Below are 22,115 nucleotides of genomic sequence, written 5' to 3' on the forward strand. Positions count from 1 at the left end.
ATGTCACAACATAATGGCATACTGTAGGCTATTTCTATATGCCTTCTCTTTGCAGACTAATTTGTCAATTGTTGGGAAATTCAGCATCTTCCACATCCGGATAAATATAGATTTCTTTCTCAATTGACGGTAAATACATTGCAGCTGCTCCAAGGCAGGCAGCAGAGGGATGGAAGCCCTAAGTGTAGTAAAACCAGGCACTCTGAAGAGGGTGTATTGGAATGTGTCAGTAAATGAGACCAGAGTCTGGGATTGTCTCACCATCCTCACTATGATTCTTGCCTTGGCTAGTGTGGTTTCTTGAGTTGTGGGAAGGTAATTAGTACCAAGATGACTCATCCCAAACAAAGGGCTGAAGAAATCAGGCCCCGGTGTCAATAACTTTGTGGTCTAATTAGCTTTGTTTTGATCTGTCTCAACTCTTTTTGGAAGAAGATGGGAGATAAATAAGTGCATAATACAAACTCTGATCCGCAGTCATCTTTGGTCCGTTTCATAATGAACACTGGCCAGTCATCTCAAAAATGTGAAAAAAAAGGGGAGGGGGGGGAGGGAATGCTAAGAAATAAGTGAGTATTTTCAAAAGAGAAAGAAAAAAAAATGCTAACCTTAGAATAACGGGGTCCTACATGTTATATTAAAATAAAAAGTACAGCAGTATAAAATAAATTAATTTAGGGAGGTTCAAGAATTTTAAACATCAAATTTGAAAAACTCGTGCATGCGTAGTACAGTGGTTTTCAACTTGTGCCACCAGCACAGGCAGCATCAGCAGTACTTTGGAACCTGTTAAACATGCAAATTTTCAATTCCAACCAGAATTTACTGAACCTGAAACTCTGAGGATGGGCTCCAGCAATCTATATTTCAAAGCTCTCCAGGCGATTCTATATGTAAGCATTAGTTAACATAATCAAAGTTACGTTAACTAAAGTTTTTGAAAGTAGAGTAAGACTTTGGACTTAATGGAAAGAAATAACTAAAAGAGAAGAACTTTGGTGTGAACTGGGGACCCCAGATTGAGTTATTTATAGACATTATCACTCATCTGGATTTCTTTGTCAAACAATTTTTTTGTCCAACATATTGGGTATATTGGGGGAAAATAACCTTCTAGCTACTCAGAAGTATTTCAGGAAATTTTTTCCTGATAGTTCTTAACAGTCTCAGATTTGCAAAAGATGTTATGGTGATCCACATAGAAATGTAAAATACCTCAGAATTGACCTTTCTAAGAGCTCAGCACCCATAAGGTGAAGGATTCAGGGACCTGGAGCATGTGGGCAATGCCTGATGGGATCATTCTAATAGAATTTAATTCAATAAAATATTATTAAAATGTGATTGTAACTGTGTCAATGAAGTTGACGATGTGGAAAATATATGTATAAACCATGACTCCTGACCTGAAATTGCTTACCATTTTTATTTATACTAAGAAAATCTTGGAAAAAAATATTTTACTAGCAGAACTTTGCATATCTATAAATTATCCATGCTCCCATTTTGTGCTAGAAGTCTCTAAAATCAGGACTCAAATTATTTTGGATATCCAGCTCAGATAAATGCACATAATAATGAATGGTCTCTAATGAATCCTGTCATGAATACAACATTATGACTTTCTTTTGGCCATTTATTAATTGTTGAGGCACAGAATTTAGTGGTAAGTAAAAGAATCAAATAAGGACCTGTTCCTTATATGGGAGTAAAAAAATCGAGTTCAGCATGAAGGAATAAAATATCCCATATCCATACATAAAAAGCAGGAAATAGCTCAGACAGGTTTGGCTCAGTGCATAGAGCGTCAGCCTGCAGACCTAAAGGTCCCAGTTCCAGTCAAGGGCACTTACCTCTGTTTCAGGCTCCTCCCTGGCCCAGGCCCTGCTTGGGGCTCGTCCAGGAGGCAACCAATCAATGTGTTTATCTCACATCCATATTTATCTCTCTCTTTCCCTTTCTCTTCCACTCTCTCTAAAAAATCAATGGAAAAATATCCTCAGGTGAGAAAAAAACAAAAAACAAAAACAAAAACAGGAGATAGTTGGGAGACCTAGAAGTGGAAATAAAACACTAAAATTTTGAAATAGCAATGACCACCTTTTCAAAAGGAGAAGTAAAGCAGATCATGACAGTGCATAAATAACTAGAAAATATTTACAATGCTAAGAAAAGGATAGCTTAAGCAGCAAGTTAGTTCTAAGGAAATTAGAATCCAAATGTAGACAAAGATATAGTATCTGGAAAACAAAAATAGTTAATTTTGTCAGACACAAAAAATATGTGACGCCAGAAATAAAATAGAACATCTTCTAATGAATTAACTCTAGTTTTAATGATTAGAAATAATTAATGAGAAATGGGCCAACCTAAATTTGGAATCTAGTAAGCAAACTGGGAATTAAACATTTTTTGTAGAACACATATTTAAGTGGTCAGGCACCATTACTGTGATTTACATGGCAAACCTCAAAGTAGAAATGAGGTTCACTGCTGTTTTGAGGAACCAGGAAACCTAAGAAAGCATATTGGTGAAGAGAAAAATGTAGGGCTTCTATTTAAAGAGAAAAATGTAGGGCTTCTAGTATCAACAATTTATTTTAAAATGAAGATCTGTGGTATTAATTATAGGTTTATGGTTAGTTTAATTATTTCCAAGTTTCAATTTACAATATGGGAACATGCAACATGGGAAAATTTTTGTTAGGGAACAATGTACTACCTTTACCCAATTCTCTTAAGATTATTCAATAAGTAATCTATAGAATTAAAAACACTTCTGACAAATTGATTGCAAAATTCATATGGAAGAGTTAACATGTATGAAGAGTCAGGATGTAAAACACCATAGTAGAATGAAATAACTTCCCTATTCTACCAATATAAATGCATAGAGATTCTGGATAAAATAGCACTAGAATTTCATTTGAATACCTGTTAATCTTGAAAACATAGAAGGAAAACAATGTCTAGGTGCCAAATACAAAGAAAATAATCAGCAAATTGAAAACCAGAGTGTAAATGCAGGAGTTGATGCTTCAGTCGCTTGGTTGTAGGCACTATATGGTGAGAAAAAGGAATTATTGTCTTGGGAACCAATTGACTTTGGTTTTACTTCCTAAATGAGGACAAGAAACAAGGTATTGCAGCACTAAAGAGGGAAATCAAAGACGCCTGCATAAACCAGAAGCCCAGAAGGGCTGTACATTGTGTGAAATGTGAGTTAGAAAAAAATTAAAAATGCCTGCAAGTATAGAAAGAAAGTTTTGAGGAAAACATTTCTCTAAACTTATTTTAACATAAGAAGTGATTCTAAGTAGTTGATATGTGTAAATAGCTGGAAAACACAAATCCAAAATTACTTTTGAAGGTATGGTCTTACCTCAGGTTAAACAAGAAGCATCATTTAAATCCCCACTGAAGATAAAGTCATAATCCAAAATCATAGAGCACATGGGGAAATAGGAGAATTTAAGTTCTAAAAACTCACATAAAACTATAAAATAAGTATATTTATTTATATAAATTAATTCCCATTTAAATAACAAGGTAGGATCTTTAAATTGAAATGTAAACATAGGAATTAAAAATACAATAGAAGACATATAAATGTGAAAAAAATCCATGAATGATTTCCTTATGGTCTTGTTATCAGAGAATTGCATGGATTGCCCTTCTTGACTGCCAGTGGGGAATGGGTTCTTGGGGCTCTACTGGAATAAGAACTTCTGGAAGCCTCCACGGGAAGATGATATGTGGTAGTGTTGTATCATAAATCATTGAGTTATATACAAGATGCCTTAACAAGCCAATTAATTAGGAGTCTTTATTATGCGTAGGCTCAGAACAGAATATCTCTGTCAAATTCTGAACAAAAACATGGAGGAAGCTTTCTCTATTGATATGCTTCCAGTTCTTTGTCTCCCAAATATTGTTTTTCTTTCTTTTTTTTTTTTAATTTATTGCTTAAAGTATTACAAAGGGTATTACATATGTGTCCATTTTATCCCCCCGCCCTAGACAGTCCCCTAGCCTCCCCTATCCCCCAATGTCTTATGTCCACTGGTTATGCTTATATGCATGCAGACAAGTCCTTTAGTTGATCTCTTACCCCCCTACCTTCTGCCCCCCAACCCTCCCCGGCCTTCCCGCTGCAGTTTGACAATCTGTTTGAGGCAGCTCTGCCTCTGTATCTATTATTGTTCAAAAGTTTATAATGGTCTCTATTATCCATGAATGAGTGAGATCATGTGGTACATTTCCTTCATTGACTGGCCTATTTCACTTAGCATAATGCTCTCCAGTTCCATCCATGATGTTGCAAATGGTAAGAGTTCCTTCCTTTTTAGAGCAGCATAGTATTCCATCGTGTAGATGTACCACAGTTTTCTAATCCATTCATCTACTGATGGGCACTTAGGCTGTTTCCAGATCTTAGCTATGGTGAATTGTGCTGCTATGAACATAGGGGTGCATATATCCTTTCTGATTGGTGTTTCTGGTTTCTTGGGATATATTCCTAGAAGTGGGATCACAGGGTCAAATGGGAGTTCCATTTTCAGGTTTTTAAGGAAACTCCATACTGTCTTCCATAGTGGCTGCACCAGTCTGCATTCCCACCAACAGTGCACAAGTGTTCCTTTTTCTCCACATCCTCTCCAGCACTTGTCGTTCGTTGATTTGTTGATGATAGCCAGTCTGACAGGTGTGAGATGGTACCTCATTGTTGTTTTGATTTGCATCTCTCGGATGATTAGTGACTTTGAGCATGTTTTCATATGTCTCTTGGCTTTCTGAATGTCCTCTTTTGAAAAGTGTCTATTTAGGTCCTTTGCCCATTTTTTGATTGGATTGTTTATCTTCCTTTTGTTAAGTTGTATGAGTTCCCTATAGGTTTTGGAGATTAGGCCCTTATCAGATATGACATTGGCAAATATGTTTTCCCACACAGTGGGTTTTCTCGTTGTTTTGTTGATGGTTTCTTTTGCTGTGCAGAAGCTTTTTATTTTGATGTAGTCCCATTTGTTCATTTTCTCTTTAGTTTCAAGTGCCCTAGGAGCTGCATTAGTGAAGAAATTGCTTCGGCATATGTCTGAGATTTTGTTGCCTTTGGATTCTTCTAGAATTTTTATGGTTTCCTGTCGTACATTTAAGTCCTTTATCCATTTTGAGCTTATTTTTGTGGATGGTGTAAGTTGGTGGTCTAGTTTCATTTTCTTGCATATATCTGTCCAATTTTCCCAACACCATTTATTGAAGAGACTATCTTGGCTCCATTGTATGTTCTTGCCTCCTTTGTCAAATATTAATTGAGCATATGGGTTCGGGCCGATTTCTGGGCTCTCTATTCTATTCCATTGATCTATATGCCTATTCTTGTGCCAGTACCAGGCAGTTTTGAGAACAGTGGCTTTGTAATACAACTTGATATCTGGTATTGAGATCCCAACTACTTTGGTCTTTTTCAGGATTGCTGTAGCTATTCGGGGTCTTTTTTTATTCCAGATGAATTTTTGGAGAGTTCGTTCTAGATCTCTGAAGTATGCCGTTGGTATTTTAATGGGAAGTGCGTTGAATTTATAGATTGCTTTGGGTAGTATGGACATTTTAATGATGTTGATTCTACCAATCCATGAACACGGTATGTTCTTCCATCTGTTTATGTCTTCCTCTATATCTTTTTTCAATGTCCTGTAGTTTTCTGAGTAGAGGTCTTTTACCTCTTTAGTTAAGTTTATTCCTAGGTAGCTTAATTTTTTTGGTGCGATGGTAAACGGGATTGTTTTTATAATCTCTCTTTCTGAAAGTTGACTATTGGTGTATAGAAATGCCTCAGATTTCTTGGGGTTAATATTGTATCCTGCTACATTGCCAAATTCATGTATTAAGTCTAGTAGCTTTTTGATGGAGTCTCTAGGGTTTTGTATGTATAATATCATGTCGTCTGCAAATAAGGACAGTTTTACTTCTTCTTTTCCAATTTGGATGCCTTTTATTTCTTCTTCTTGCATAATTGCAATGGCTAACACTTCCAGTACTATGTTGAACAGGAGTGGTGAGAGGGGGCATCCCTGTCTTGTTCCTGTTCTTAGGGGAAATGGTGTTAGTTTTTGTCCATTGAGTATGATGTTGGCTGTGGGCCTGTCATATATGGCTTTTATTATGTTGAGGTATGATCCTTCTACTCCCACCTTCCTGAGAGCTTTTATCAAAAATGGGTGTTGAATTTTGTCAAATGCTTTTTCTGCATCAATTGATATGACCATGTGGCTTTTTTCTTTCAATTTGTTTATGTGATGTATCACGTTTATTGATTTGCGGATATTGTACCATCCTTGCATCCCTGGGATAAATCCTACTTGGTCATGGTGTATGATCTTTCTTATGTACTGCTGGATCCGATTTGCTAAGATTTTGTTGAGGATTTTGGCATCTATGTTCATGAGGGATATTGACCTGTAATTCTCTTTCATTGTGTTGTCTTTGTCTGGTTTTGGTATTAGGGTGATGTTGGCTTCATAGAATGAGCTTGGAAGTGTTCCTTCCTCTTGAATTTTTTGTAGTAGTCTGAGGAGAATAGGTTTTAGTTCTTCCTTGAATGTTTGGTAAAACTCCCCTGTGAATCCGTCTGGTCCTGGGCTTTTGTTTGATGGAAGCTTTTTGATGACTGCTTCAATTTCTTCCATAGTTATTGGCCTGTTGAGATTTTTACATTCTTCCTGATTGAGTTTTGGAATGTTGTATTTTTCTAGGAATTTGTCCATTTCCTCCAGGTTGTCTAGTTTGTTGGAGTAGAGCTGTCCATAGTATTTTTTAACAATCATTTGTATTTCTGTGGGGTCTGTTGTTATTTCGCCTCTATCGTTTCTGATTTTGTTTATTTGGGTCCTCTCTCTTTGCTTCTTGGTGAGTCTGGCTAGAGGTTTGTCAATCTTGTTTATGTTTCAAAGAACCAGCTCTTGGTTTCATTGATTTTCTGTATTGTTTTTTTGGTCTCTATGTCATTTATTTCTGCTCTAATCTTTATTATCTCCTTCCTTCTGCTCACTCTGGGCTTTTCTTGTTGCTCTCTTTCTAATTCTTTGAGTTGTAGAGTTAGCTGATTTACTACCATTTTTTCTTGTTTTTTGAGATAGGCCTGTAGAGCTATATACTTCCCTCTCAGGACTGCTTTCATTGTGTCCCAAAGGTTTTGGATTGTTGTGTTTTCATTGTCATTAGTTTCCAGGATGTTTCAAATTTCTTCTTTGATTTCATTGGTAACCCAATCAATATTTAATAGCATGCTATTCAGCTTCCAGGTGTTTGAGTATTTTGGGTTGTTTTTATTGTAGTTTATTTCTAATATTATGCCATCGTGGTCTGCGAAGATGCTTTTTATGATTTCAATCTTCTTGAATTTGTGGATACTTTGCTTGTGACCCAATATATGGTCTATTTTTGAATATGTCTTATGAGCATTTGAGTAGAATGTATATTCCCTGGCTTTGGGGTGAAGTGTTCTGAAGATGTCTATTAAGTCCATCTGATCTAGTGAGTCATTTAGGATTGCTGTATCTTTGCTGATTGTTTGTCTAGAGGGCTTATCCAGAGTTGTCAGTGGTGTATTAAAGTCCCCTACTATGATTGTATTGTTGTCGATCTCTCCTTTGATATCTTCCAGGAGTTTTATATGAATTTGGGTGCTCCTGCATTGGGTGCATATATGTTTACCAGAGTTATATCTTCTTGTTGTATTGATCCCTTTAGTATTATGAAGTGGCCTTCCTTATCTCTTCTTATGGCTTTCACTTTGAGGTCTATTTTGTCCGATATAAGTATTGCTACCCCAGCTTTCTTTTCCTTTCCATTTGCCTGAAAGATATTTTTCCATCCTTTCACTTTCAGTCTGTGTGAGTCCCTTCTAATGAGGTGGGTTTCTTGTAGACAGCAGATGTATGGGTCATGTTTTTTTTTTATCCATTCAGCCACTCGATGTCTTTTGTTTGGAGCATTTAGTCCGTTTACGTTTAAAGTTATTATTGAAAGGTACCTGTTTGTAGCCATTTCTGTTTTTGTGTGGCTGTTTTCTTTCTGAGCTTTTTATTTCTTATTTTTATACCAGTCCCTTTAGCATTCCTTGCATTGCTGGCTTGGTGGTGATAAACTCCCTTAGCCTTTTTTGTCTGTGAAGCTTCTTATTTCCCCTTCAAGTTTGAATGATAGCCTTGCTGGATAGAGTATTCTTGGATTCAGTCCTTTGCTTTGCATCACTTTGTAAATTTCTGTCCATTCTTTTCTGGCCTGATGTGTTTCTGTTGAGAAATCATTTGACAATCTAATGGGAGATCCCTTGTATGTAACTTTCCGTCTCTCTCTTGCAGCCTGTAAGATTCTCTCTTTGTCCTGAACGTTTGCCATGGTAATTATGATGTGTCTTGGTGTGAGTCTTTTCGGGTTCACCTTGTTTGGGACTCTCTGGGCTTGTGTGACTTTTTTCTTCCCCACCTCAGGGAAGTTTTCTGATATTATTTCTTCTAATAGGTTTTCTAATCCTTGTTCATCCTTCTGTTGTTCTGGTACCCCTATTATTTGTATGTTGTTTCGTTTCATGTTGTCCCAAAGCTCCCTTAGGCTCTCCTCCTTTCTTTTAATTTTTTTCTCCAATTGCAGTTCAGTTTGGGTGTGTTTTGCTTCCTTGTCTTCTAATTCACTAATTCTGTCCTCTGCTTCTCCTAGTCTACTGTTGATACTTTCAATGGAGTTTTTCATTGCAGCTATATCACTCTTCATTTCTTCTTGGGTCTTACTTAAGTCATTGATTTTTTCATCTGTTTCTTCTAGCTTCTTGCAGAGGTTGTCGATTTTTTCCTCCATCCGGTTTATGCACTCTAGGACCCTTATTCTGAATTCTTTTTCTGTCATGTTGCATGCCTCTGTATTACTTAGCTGCTTTTCTGGAGAGTCCTCCTTCTCTTTCCTTTGGGGGTTTCTTTGTCTACCCATGTTTGATCTCACTGACATATCTAGACGTTGAGTCGTTCAGTGGTTGCTCCCTTGGTGGCAGTGACTCCTTGGTCTGTGGTTGCTCTTCGGGCGATTGCAGTAGCAGCTGCTCTTCAGTTGGCAGCAGCTCCTCTGGTGGGTGCTGTTCACAGCGGTGGTGGCTCTTCTGGCTGGTGGGGCGAGGTTTCACGTATAGCTGCTGTTCCTCACCAGAGGGTGTTGGTGCTCAGGAGGTTGCTGTTGCTTGGATCTGCTGCGTTGATTTAAAGGCACAAAATACAACACAACAAGGCACCACGTACCAGGCACTATACACAAATATATTCACGATATTAATAACCCCAAATAAAGGTGACCCCCTGAATTAAGAGAATTAGGGGATAAGGAAGAAAGAAGAGAAAAAGATAAAAGAGAAAAAAGAAAAGAAATGTAGGGACCAAAAAAAGGAGTGCAAAAATGAAATTGGGAAAAAGGAGGGGGTAAAATTAAAGCGAGAAAAGAAAAGAAAAGAAAAAAAAAAGAGCGAAAAGAGAGAATGAAGTGGAAGAAGGGAGGAGACTTATTTTATATGAGGAGAATACTCCTATAGAACAGCCATTAATCCCAACATATTCCAGCAACAGCTCCCTGGAGATGAATGCAAATTAGAGACAACCAATAATATAATGATGAAAATAGAATGGAGAACACTAATCCCAAAATAAAATAAAGAGAAAATAAAATGGCACTTTAAAAAAAATGGTGAAATGGTAGCAGTAATAATACTGGCTAAAAATAAGAAGGTAGTAATTAAAAGGGTAAAATCAGGTGATGGAAAAAAGAAGAAAGAGAAAAAAAAAAGAAAAAGAAAAAAAAAATTGGTTTCTTAGTTAAAAGGTGAAAAAAGAAAAAAAAAATTGCAGTAGTGAAGGTCCTTCGGTTCTTCTATTCTTCAGTGTGGCTCGCCTTAGACCTGCCAGGTATTCAGGAGAGTGTTGAGTTTCCCTGCGATACACTGTTCCTCTGTGTTGTAAACCGCAGTCCTTATTTTAAAGCAAGCCGCATTTGTTTCCCAGACTGCCTTACTTTGTGTTTAGCAAAGAGTCAGTTTGTGGGTCAGCCTCTGGGTGGCAGTGTTCTGGGGTTGGCCTCTGAGGCTATAGGGCCTCTCTGTCCAGTGGAGGTTCACTGCCCAGAGCTGGCTGTGTAATAGTTAGTTACCGGGGCTGTGTTATTGCTGGGATTGAAAATCCCTCTATAGGCCAGACCCTGTTAACTCCCAGGGACTGATCAGGTTATTTTAATCCTTGATCTCCTACAGGGTGGAATCCGGGTGTGGCTGTGCTCCTTGCCTGGGGGCTGGGGGGAGGAGTCTCACTCTCCGGAGAGAATGTCTGCCCCAGACCTGGGCTCGGGGGTGTCTCAGCACTCATTCGCTGCCACCTCTCCTGGCCCCCCTTCTCTCCTCAGTCTCTCCCCAGATTCCACTCCTCCGCACACTCTCCCTCTCTTCAGCACAGGTGAGTGTCTGTATCCGAAATGTCCCATGAACAGGATTCAGTAAAAACAAACAAACAAACGCTGGCCGCGGAAATGGGAAAGGCTTGGTTTCTGTAAGCTTCTTCTCTTACCGGGACTGCATGGTCTGGTCAGCTCTTCAGGCTGCCCCCTTTAGGCTCAGTCCTCTGTGATCACAGAACCCAGCTCTCAATTCCCCTGGCGGTGCCAGGAATCCCGCGGTTCTCCTTTCCCCTGTCAGGGGCTGTGCCTGTCCCAAGGGACGCGGCTGTCTGCCACGCGGTCTCCCTCCGACTCTCTGGGTTCAGAGGTCTGGCAAACTTTCCTGCCCAAATCCCTGGTTTTTTTACCTTTCCAGGAGAGTTCTGCTCTTCCCGGCTGCAAACCGTCTCACCAGCTGAGCAATTTCACCAATTCGGGGTGGATGTTACTAGTTTCAGCTGCTCACTCCATTTGCTCTGGGACACGACCTGGCACGCATCTGCCTATACCGCCACCATCTTGCTCTTCCTCCCCAAATATGGTTTTTCTGGACCTTCTGCAGACTTTACAAGAGCTTTGTGTAAGTTATTTTTGCAGACAGCTTGTAACTTTGAGTATATATCATATCTAATAAATACCTGGCATGAGAGTATGGGAGTATTATCAGTATTAGCTCCTTACATTAGATGGCTAACTTGCAAGGTCAGACAGCTTAGTTTATCTTCTCTATTATTTGAGCTAAAAAACAAAGTAATTTTCAGAAGAAGAGACTGTCTAACAATAGCAGAAAATTTCAAAGAGCAGTTTTATACAAGATGGAGGCTACTATGCTTCCGTAGAAAGCTTTATTTGCATGGAATTACATCATTCGGTTTTCAAAGTCCCATTTCCGTTAAACCAGTCCTGGAAAAGGTCAGCTGAGGATTTAGTAGAGTTAAAAGCAAAGCCAGTGTCCAGAGTTTCCATTCCATGGTGGTGCTGAGTCTGTCAGAACATCAGGCTATTTGTAGTCCATTTGTCCAGTGTGTGTGGTCCATATGGCCGTGAGCCATGTGGGAAAATACAGCCGCATGTGAATATACCCCCTGCAACAAGAGTCCCAAGAGAGCAAGACAGAGCAAAAGGAGGAACTCCTTTGTTCAGGAGCTTATCTATATCAGATTTCAAGCACTTACAGTGGCCACACCCATTCTGGCTAATGACCTGTTCCCAGGTGTGACTGACCGGCAGATATCTTTCCTATGTCACCAGTTAATAACCAGGTTAATTACAATGATTTCACTCTCACCTCTTATTTAAATAAAGGGGTAGAAAAAGAACAAGCATCTGAATGAAAAAGCAACTTCTCACACCATGGACTAATTGCTGCCATAACAATGAGTAACTGACAGATTTTTTTTTTTTTGTAGAAACAATATTAAAATGTTTGAAATTGTTATTAGGTTCTTATGCTAACTCAGGTCCAGGTTAATTTAAAATGTCAAATATTATACGTTCAAATCCTATAAAGTTTCTACTTTTTTTAGTTCAATGAAATTTAAGTTAAATAAGGATATATGATAATTGAGATGACCTTTTGTATGTTATATCTATTAAATATGGGAAAATGGGCAGATTTTCAAAAGAATCCAATATCATTTCTGGAAATGAAAAATATAGTCAATAAAGTTAAACAATTTCATAGAGGTCTTGTACAGCAAATTAGACACAGATGAAGAATTAATTAATGAACAAAAAGTGAGAGCTAAGAGAATTTCCCAGAAAGCAATGAAAAGAGATGAGCAGATCATTAATGTGGCAGAGGAGTTGAGAAATGTGGAAAATAGAATAAGAAGATCAAAAGATGTCAAAAAGATATTGCAAGAGGAGAGAATACGAATGTACTATATAAATATACACTGTATTTTCCCAAATTGGAAATAAAGACATAGAATAGTGGTTAAACTGTAATTTATGTAAAGTGATATAGAATGCATATACAATTGGAAATGTATAAATTACCTTTAAAGGAATGCACTAGATACCCAAGACACTGGTGAGAGTGGTTGACTGTGGGGAGGAGGCCGGTAAGTTGGGAATAGGAGATAAATTTTCACTTTTATATGTATTATAATTTTATTTACCTATCCAAATTATTTCTTTCTACAAAATATTTTTTCAATGTTAAAAATTCATGAGAACTAAAGCAAAATGAGGATAAGAAGATAAGATAAAGCTAGTGATAAAGTTACATAAAATATTCATGCACTATTTTTTCTAGTGATGAATAATTCGGTTGTGATCCTTTTATTATTCATTACAAAGAGAAAAACAAAAATATTTATATGATTCCAAATTTCAAAGACAAAGGCAGATTATAGTTCTGAAGAATAGCTGTTGTATGCTGAAATGATAAAGAGATCTCCTGCAGATCCTCAAAACTATGGAAAATTCAATTATTAAATTTATCTGTATCTCTCTGTAAGGTAATCAGAAAATTGTTAGTGCCAACACCAGATATCTTACACCATACACAAAAATAAACTCAAAATGGATAAAGGACTTAAATGTAAAATGGGAAACCATAAAAATACTAGAGGAATCCAAAGGCAACAAAATCTCAGACATAGGCTGAAGCAATTTCTTCACTGATACAACTCCTAGAGCATTGGAAACTAAAGAGAAAATAAACAAATGGGACTACATCAAAATAAAAAGCTTCTGCACAGCAAAAGAAACCGTCAACAAAACAACAAGAAAGCCCACTGCTTGGGAAAACATATTTGCCAATGTTATCACCAATAAGGGATTAATCTCCAACATTTATAGGGAACTCATACAACTTAACAAAAGGAAGCTAAACAACCCAATCAAAAAATGGGCAAAGGACCTAAATAGACACTTTTCAAAAGAGGACATTCAGAAAGCCAAGAGATATATGAAAACATGCTCAAAGTCACTAACCATCTGAGAAATGCAAATCAAAACAACAATGAGGTACCATCTCACAACAGTCAGAATGGCTATCATCAACAAATCAACAAACGACAAGTGCTGGAGAGGATATGGAGAAAAAGGAACCCTCGTGCATTGCTGGTGGGAATGCAGACTGGTGCAGCCACTATGGAAGACAGTATGGAGTTTCCTCAAAAAGTTAAAAATGGAACTCCCATTTGACCTAGTGATCCCACTTCTAGGAATATATCCCAAGAAAACAGAAACACCAATCAGAAAGGATATATGCACCCATATGTTCATAGCAACACAATTTACCATAGCTAAGATCTGGAAACAGCCTAAGTGCCCATCAGCAGATGAATGGATTAGAAAACTGTGGTACATCTACACAATGGAATACTATGCTGCTGTGAAAAAGAAGGAATTCCTACCATTTGCAACAGCATGAATGGACCTGGAGAGCATTATGCTAAGTGAAATAAGCCAGTCAATGAAAGAAAAATACCACATTATCTCACTCATTTATAGATAATTAAAACCATTATAAACTGATGAACAAAAATAGATACAGATGCAGAGCAACATCGAACAGACTGTCAAACTACAGCGGGAAGGCTGGGGAGGTTGCAGGGGGAGGGGGTGGTAAGAGATCAACTGAAGGACTTGTATGCATGCATATAAGCATAACCAATGGACACAAGACACTGGGGGGTATAGAAGGCCAGGGGAATGTCAAGGGGAGAAAAAAAAGGAGACATACATAATACTCTTTGTAATACTTTAAGCAATAAAACAAAATTTTAAAAAAATTAGTTACTAGAAAAAAAATAAATATACAAATTTACAAATGACTCTTTTTTCTCAATGAAAGTGGTTTACAAACTGACACCCTTTTTCCTCTTGGCTACAGAAAGACTTTCTAGGTGATATGAGATCATAGATAGTTTGTTTTAATGAAATACATTTCTCGTCTTCAATTTCCATATACATTTTATCCTAAAACAGACCTTCCTGAGAACAATTTTGCTGTCCACAGGTCCTCCTTTCCCAACACTCCTTTCACAATTATCCTTGTCCATTTTCCTCACCCATCCTGGATAGTATTTTGCATATTCCCCAGGTACAAAATCTCCAGAGTTATAAACAAAGGGACATTTAAAGAATGCATAGCTTCTGAGAGTGATTTCCCTGAGAAAAAAGTCAAAAGGGCTTCATTAAGAAATTTTGAAGGGGGCTGTATCTTATTTCAACCAGGTAATTTATTTTTTTCAATAGAAATTCTGATGTAGATGATGGTTTTGTTTTTTAAATATGTTTTTATTCATTACAGAGAGAGGATGGGAGAGGAAGAGAGGTATAGACACATCAATGATGAGAATCACTGATTGGCTGCCTCTTGCATGCCTCCTACTGAGGATCGAACCCTGACCTGGTTCATTGGTCAACACTCAACCACTGAGCCCTACTGGAAGGGCAATGATGGGTTTTACTGAAAGAAATTTTTTTGTCATTTGGTTTACAATATATGCCAGGCTAGAAACGTATCTTTTGAAACTGCTAAACAATTAGGTAAAACTCTTTTGGTGGCAATGTAGAAATATAAAACAGGTGTATAGGTTTTCAACAACATAACCTGTATTTCATATTATTATAAACTAGAGGCCCGGTGCGCAAAAATTTGTGCACTCGGGGTAGGGGGGGCGGCAAGGAGGGGTCCCTCAGCCCGGCCTGTGCCCTCTCGCAGTTTGGGACCCCTCGGGAGATAATGCCCTGCTGGCTTAGGCCTGCTCCCGGGTGGCAGAGGGAAGGCCCAATACCTAGGTGCAGCCCCTGGTCGGGCTCAGAGCAGGGCCGATTGGGGAGTTGAGGTGCCGCCTCCTGTCATGCACAGAGCAGGGCAGATTGGGAGGTTGCGATGCCACCCTCAGTCACTCTCAGGGTAGGGCCGATTGGGGGGTTGAGGCACCGCCCCCTGTCACAATCAAGGCAGGGTCGATGGGGAGGTTGCGGTGCCACACCCTGACACGCACAGAGCAGGGCCAATCAGGAGGTTGGGGCGCTGCCCCCTGTCACTCACAGAGCGGGTCCCATCAGGGGGGTTGGGGGTCCGTACCCTGTCAAGCACAGAGCAGGGTCGATCAGGGTGTTGGGGAGTTCCTCCCTGTCACGCACAGAGCAGGGCCCATCAGGCGGTTGGGGAGCTCCCCCCTGGCACTCACAGAGTAGGGCTGATAGGGGAGTTGGGGCACTGCCCCCTGTCACACACAGAGCAGGGCAGATCAGGGGGTTGGGGCACCGCCGTCTGTCACCCACAAAGCAGGGTCGATCAGGGGTTTGGGGTACCGCCACTGACACACTCAGGGCAGGGCCGATGGGGAGGTTATGGCTCTACCCCATCACACACAGAGCAGGGCCCATGAGTGGGGGGAGTTGGGGTGCCTTCCCCTGTCACGAACAGAGCAGGGCGGATTGGGAGGTTGTGGCCCACCCCCTGTCACACACAGAGCCGCAGGGAGATCAGGGGGTTTGGGCGCTGCCCCCTGTCAAGCTGATCCCGGTGCCAGGAGGCCTCGTGGCTCCTCTGATCCTAGTGCTGGCAGGCATATTACCCTTTTACTATATAGGATAGAGGCCTGGTGCATGGGTGGGGGCCAGCTGGTTTGCCCTGAAGGGTGTCCTGGATCAGGGTGGGGGTCCCCACTGGGGTGCCTGGCCAGTCTGGATGAGGGGCTGAGGGCTGTTTTCAGGCTGGCGGATGACTGAAGCTCCCAACTGGTCCTTTTTTCTTCCTTTTTTTATTCTGGGCCAGCTTTAGCTCTGGCTCCAGCTCTGAGGCCTCTGCTGCTGAAAGCAGGTATCTGGTTTGTTTGGGTTCTATAATCGAGACACTGTATCAACTCCAGCTCTGAGATCCCAGCTAGCTGAAAGCAGGTTTCTGGGGTTTTGTTTAGCTTCTATATTTGTTACAATGTTTCAAACTGCAAGTTCAGAGGCTGGCAAGGCAGGCAAGGAATGTTGGATTCCTCCGTCACTGAAGCAAGCAAGCCTCATGTTAGCTTCCAGCTGCCTGGCTGCCTGCCGCCATCTTGGCTGGCAGTTAATTTGCATATTGCCCTGATTAGCCAATGGGAAGGGTAGCGGTCGTATGCTAATTACCATGTTTCTCTTTTATTAGATAGGATAGTGTATAATATACATATACATATTATAAGGAATAAATAGATTTCAATAATTTATTTGGGTATACATGAATGAAATGTATGGTTACCATTGTTATGAAATTAACCCACATCTCCTTAACATGATAACCAAGTTTTAGAATCTAGTCAAAACCCCCTTTCTCAACATGCTGTTCCCACCTTTTCCTTCTTCCCTTACAACCTAAGCTCTTAGCTGCTTGGAAAGATTTGCTCTCACAGAATAAATTATGTTTTTATAGTCCTTAATCCCTCACACTCATTTTCAGTGCCTTGAAAGTATTTACTTTTTCTTCTTCTTACCACTGTGCCTCTCCAAAGTCTACCCTGAAACCAGATTGGTTCCTTTCTCCTCTGTTCTCTTAAAGTCTGTGTAAGGACTTCTACTGTGCTTGGTTTCACAAGGCAATTATGTCTCTCTTCCTCCATGCAGCTCCAAGAGGGCAGGGAATGTGCCTCTATTCATATATGCAGTGCTGTAACTACCCCATCATGCCACTTCAGAACTGTAAACAGAAACATGAGAAAGCTGCAATTTATCATTCCTGCAATTTTATCTCTTTTCAAGATAGCACATTGACAGTTTGATGAACATGTTTGCTTAATTTTTCATACACAAACACACACAGTTATGTTAATCATTATCATTTTATCTCTTTATTTACAGTATCTCTACCATTGTTTCTTTTTTTAATTTACAGCTTATAGAATGGAGAATAATGGTAACAATACAAGGCACTTGTTTGTGACTTGAATGAGACTCTAGTGATTCACCCTCTTATAATAATATCTATAATCATTCCTAATTTATACTGCTTGTGTTAAGAATATTTTCTATTCCCAGTTTGTCAACACAAATATTTGGATGTTACCAAAAGACTTTTTGTCATTTATTTTTATGACCTTATGACATTTTTCCCTTTTAATTAACAATGTAATGAAGAAAACAGTTCTTATTGTTAAACCATGTTTGCATTGATGGAACAAACTTTATTGTTTGTGTTGTACATTGGGATTGTTAGCTATTATTTTACATGATTGATAGTATTTTTTTATATTTATAAGTTAACAATGATTGCATTTTAATTTTCTTTTGTATTCTTAGTATTTAGCAGAAGTAGTGTTAAATAAATATTCCGGAGTAAATAATAAACAGATTCTAGCATCTGATTATATATATATGTGTGTGTGTGTGTGTATATATATATATATATATATATATATATATATACATATATATATATATATTATTGATTTCAAAGAGGAAGGGAGAGAGAGATAGAAATATCAATGATGAAAGAGAATCATTGATCAGCTGCCTCCTGCATGCCCCACACTGGAGATTGAACTGTGACTTCCTGGTTCATAGGTCAATGCTTAACCACTGAGCCATGCCGGCTGGCAGCATCTGATAGTTTTATTTGTACATAATATTTGACTCACTACATTTACTATTCTCTCACCTATGTTTATCTTCATTTGTTCATACACTCATTCATCTATTCAGCAAATATTTACTAGCAGTCTATTATGTGTCAAGTCCTCTGCTAGGAGCTTGCTATATACTGTGTATAGTAATACCAACTTGGTCCTTGTGGAACTTTGTCTAATATCTACACCATCATAAAGATCGTACTGGCCTGAAAAAGTCTGTATTTCATTGTTATTTTAAGCTCCTAGGAAACAGAGGTTATGTTTATTTCAGTAGAAAGTAATAAATCAAGTACAATGCTAAATTACACACAAGAATGTTTTACTAGAATGCCAAATTGGCATATAGGAATTTCAATGTTATCCTCTTGCTATACTCAACATTATAGCTTTCTTAGAGGACAGTGTCCAATATGAGGCTTCTTAAGGAGTTTAATAAACTTTGTGTAGGATTCGTTGTGTAGGATTCGAAAGAGCTGAAAAATTATACTTATGAAGAGAAATTAGAGGAATTGAAATGACTCTGCCTTTAAAATAAGAGGTTAAGACTAGTTTCAAAATGATCCTACAGAGATTATTCAAAAAATTGATCAGCTCTTCTAAATCTCTACAGAGGACTGAATTCTGCCAAGCAAACGCGAGTTCAGCAAAGTATTTATTTCATTTAAATTACAAAACTTTACTGATGGTGAGACTAGTTGAACTTGGAAATATGCTATCCAAAAAATGTAAAAGAAGCAAAAGTGAGATAACAACTACAATGCCCCAGATAGTTTAATTTTCTTTGTAAGGTAATACCTGGTATTGACCAAATATGGCCCAAGTGTTTTTCTAAGTCAATAATAATATATGAATATATTAATAACAATATTTTAACATTTATTGAGCATCTACAGTTATAAGTTATATGTCTGCATGTTTTCTCTCTTGATGTTGCCTATTATTATTAGTAGCATGGATGTCCATATGTCCTGTATTCTTCTCAACAACCCAAATTTATATCTGTATTTCAAGAGTGAAATTATTATTAGCATTATCTACCATTCACAAAAATGTCTCTGTTTGGAAAATAAATTATATGGTTACCCTAGTTAATATCAATTTTTCAGCATCTAAACCATGTAGAGGTTAAATAATATCTCAGGGTCATAAGGTAGTAATTAGAAAGCAGTGGATTTATGATTAAACTAGAGGCCTGGTGCACAAAAATTTGTGCACTGGGGCGGGGGGGTCCCCTCAGCCCGGCCTGTGCCCTCTCACAGCCTAGGACCCCTCTGGGGATGACCACTTGCTGGCTTAGGCCTTCTCCCCGGGGGATTGGGCCTAAGATGGCAGTCAGACATCCCTCTGGCAGCCCAGCAGCCCTCGGGGGATGTCCATTTGCCAGCGGGGAGCAGACCTAAGCTGCAGTCAGACATCCTTAGTGCTGCTGAGGAGGCAGGAGAGGCTCCCACCACCACTGCTGTAATGGCAGCCATCAGCCTGACTTGTGGCTGAGCAGAGCTCCCCTTGTGGGAGTGCACTGACCACCAGGGGGTAGCTCCTGCATTGATCGTCTGCCCCCTGGTGGTCAGTGTGTAATAGTGACCAGTCATTCCCAGTCTTTCTGCTGTTAGGGTCAGTTTGCATATTACCCTTTTACTATATAGGATAGAGGCCTGGTGCACAGGTGGGGGCTGGCTGGTTTGCCTTGAAGGGTGTCCCGGATCAGGGTGGGGGTCCTGCTTGGGTGCCTGGCCAGCCTGGGTGAGGGGCTGATGGCTGTTTGCAGCTGGGGTGCCTAGCCAGCCTGGATGAGGGGCTGATGGCTATTTTCAGGCTGGCCACAACCCCTTTAGGGTGGGGGTCCCCACTAGAGTGCTTGGCCAGTCTGGGTGAGGGGCTGAGGGCTTTTTTCAGGCTGGCCAGCAACTGAAACTCCCAGCCTCTCCTTTTTTTCTTTTCTTTTTTTTTCTAGGATTTATTTACCTTCTATAATTGAAACTCTGTTGCCTTCACTGGCGCTCCCAAGTCTGAGGCTGGCTGAAAGCAGGTATCTGGGGTTTGTTTAGCTTCTATAATTGAAACATTGTTGCTTTCGGGCTCAGAGCTGGGCCGTGGCAGGTGGGGAACCTTGGCTTCCTCCATCACTGGAGCAAGCAAGCCCCATGTTCACTTCAACTGCGTGGCTGCCGGCCGCCATCTTGGTTGGCAGTTAATTTGCATGTCGCCCTGATTAGCCAATGGGAAGCATAGTGGAGGTACAGTTAATTACCCTTTTTGTCTTTTATTAGATAGGATGTGTGCATATTCATGACCTACATTGAGGACTCTAAAAATAAGGAATAAGACATAGTACCTCACCTCCTTCAATATATTAATTTAATCACACTCTATTTATTCTTGAGTATGACATATGCAATTCTGGAAATAAATAGTAATGAAGCCATACAACTCAGAAATAAGATAAAGTAATCTTTAAACTACATTTTAAATTTTGTGTTTAATGCATTAGCATCTGTATATGAAGATACAATTCTCTTAGTCTTCAGAGGACACACTCTTTTAGTAAATCTTAGAAATGAGCAACTGAGGATGGTGTTCAAAATTGAAGTAAAAAAGGGTCTTTGACTTTGAAGAGAAATGAAAGAAAGGTAACCTTCAAACGTAGGGAAATGGATTATGCAGCAGAAAGAACAACATCAGTAGAAAAAGTTGAGGAAGTGACCAATGGAACTGGAGTAGATGAGAAAACTCACAGGATAAAAAGTAACTTTCTAACAGTATGTCTTTAAGTAATATTCCTTCCTTCCTTTTAAAATAGGGAAACAGACAATTGAGTGAGACACCATTGCATTGGAGACCAAGGCGTGGCGGGTGACTATTTTCTTAAACTTCATTTCGTTTTTACTAGCAAGAAGAGAGTCCTCTTTCAGTGCCTAGCACAGCCATGGCTTGTGGTCCCAAGAAGCACCTGAAGCTTGTAGCAGCTCCAAAGCATTGGATGCTGGATAAACTGACTGGGGTATTTGCTCCTCGTCCATCTACCAGTCCCCAAAAGCTGAGAGAATGTCTCCCTCTCATTATTTTCCTAAGAATCAGACTTAAGTATGCCCTAACAGGAGATGAAGTAAAGAAGATCTGCATGCAGCTGTTCATTAAGATCGATGGCAAGGTCCGAACCGATATAACCTACCCTGCTGGCTTTATGGATGTCATCAGCATTGATCAGACAGGAGAGAATTTCCGTCTGGTCTATGACACCAAGGGTCGCTTTGCTGTTCATCGTATAACACCTGAGGAGGCCAACTACAAGCTGTGCAAAGTGCGGAAGATCTTTGTGGGCACAAAGGGAATCCCTCATCTGGTGACCCATGATGCTGGTGCCATCCGCTACCCTGATCCCCTCATCAAGGTGAACAACACCATTCAGATTGATTTGGAATCTGACAAAATTGCTGATTTCATCAAGTTTGACACAGGTAACCTGTGTATGATCACCAGAGGTGCCAACCTGGGAAGAATTGGTGTGATCACCAACAGAGAGAAACACCCTGGTTCTTTTGACGTAGTTCATGTCAAAGATACCAATGGCAATAGTTTTGCCACCCGGCTCTCCAATATTTTTGTTATCCGCAAAAGCAACAAACCATGGATTTCCCTTCCCCATGGAAAAGGTATTCGCCTCACCATTGCTGAAGAGAGAGACAAAAGATTGGTGGCCAAACAGTTGGTGAAATGAGCTGACCTGACATGATTAGAAGAGTCTTTGTACTTAATTAAAGATAATGCAGCATGGGGGTGGGGGGAGATGGGGAAAATGGACACTCCCACTAAGATGCTAATAATTCCTAACCTAAATTTCATTCCCTTTTCCTGTGGGACTTAACAACTAAATGAGTATGACAGTCCTTTACCCTAAAGTCATTCTCAATTCAACCTCCTCCGAGTTAGTTCATTGTACTTTTCAGTTTGTAACCAGCTATCTGCTCCTGAAAAGCTCTTATTTCATTTATTTGTTTATTCCCTTTTAGTCACATTTCTTACTTCCTATCTCATAGCTGCATGGGCAATTACTCTGATGTATTTTCAGCATATATTTGAATT

At 39.5% G+C, this 22,115-nt stretch overlaps 1 protein-coding gene across 1 annotated transcript; it reads left to right on the plus strand.

Moving 5' to 3' along the window:
• Positions 1–20,958: 20,958 nt before the first annotated feature.
• On the plus strand, positions 20,959–21,750 carry LOC308515420 (small ribosomal subunit protein eS4-like; the record flags this gene model as incomplete). Its single annotated transcript, XM_081086012.1, has 1 exon — positions 20,959–21,750. The coding sequence occupies one exon, from the start codon at positions 20,959–20,961 to the stop codon at positions 21,748–21,750; it is 792 nt and encodes a 263-aa protein (XP_080942138.1).
• Between the last annotated feature and the right edge of the window lie 365 nt (positions 21,751–22,115).

Source organism: Myotis nattereri (assembly GCF_964212035.1).
Source record: "Myotis nattereri genome assembly, chromosome: 3".
NCBI classification, from domain to species: Eukaryota; Metazoa; Chordata; class Mammalia; order Chiroptera; family Vespertilionidae; genus Myotis; species Myotis nattereri.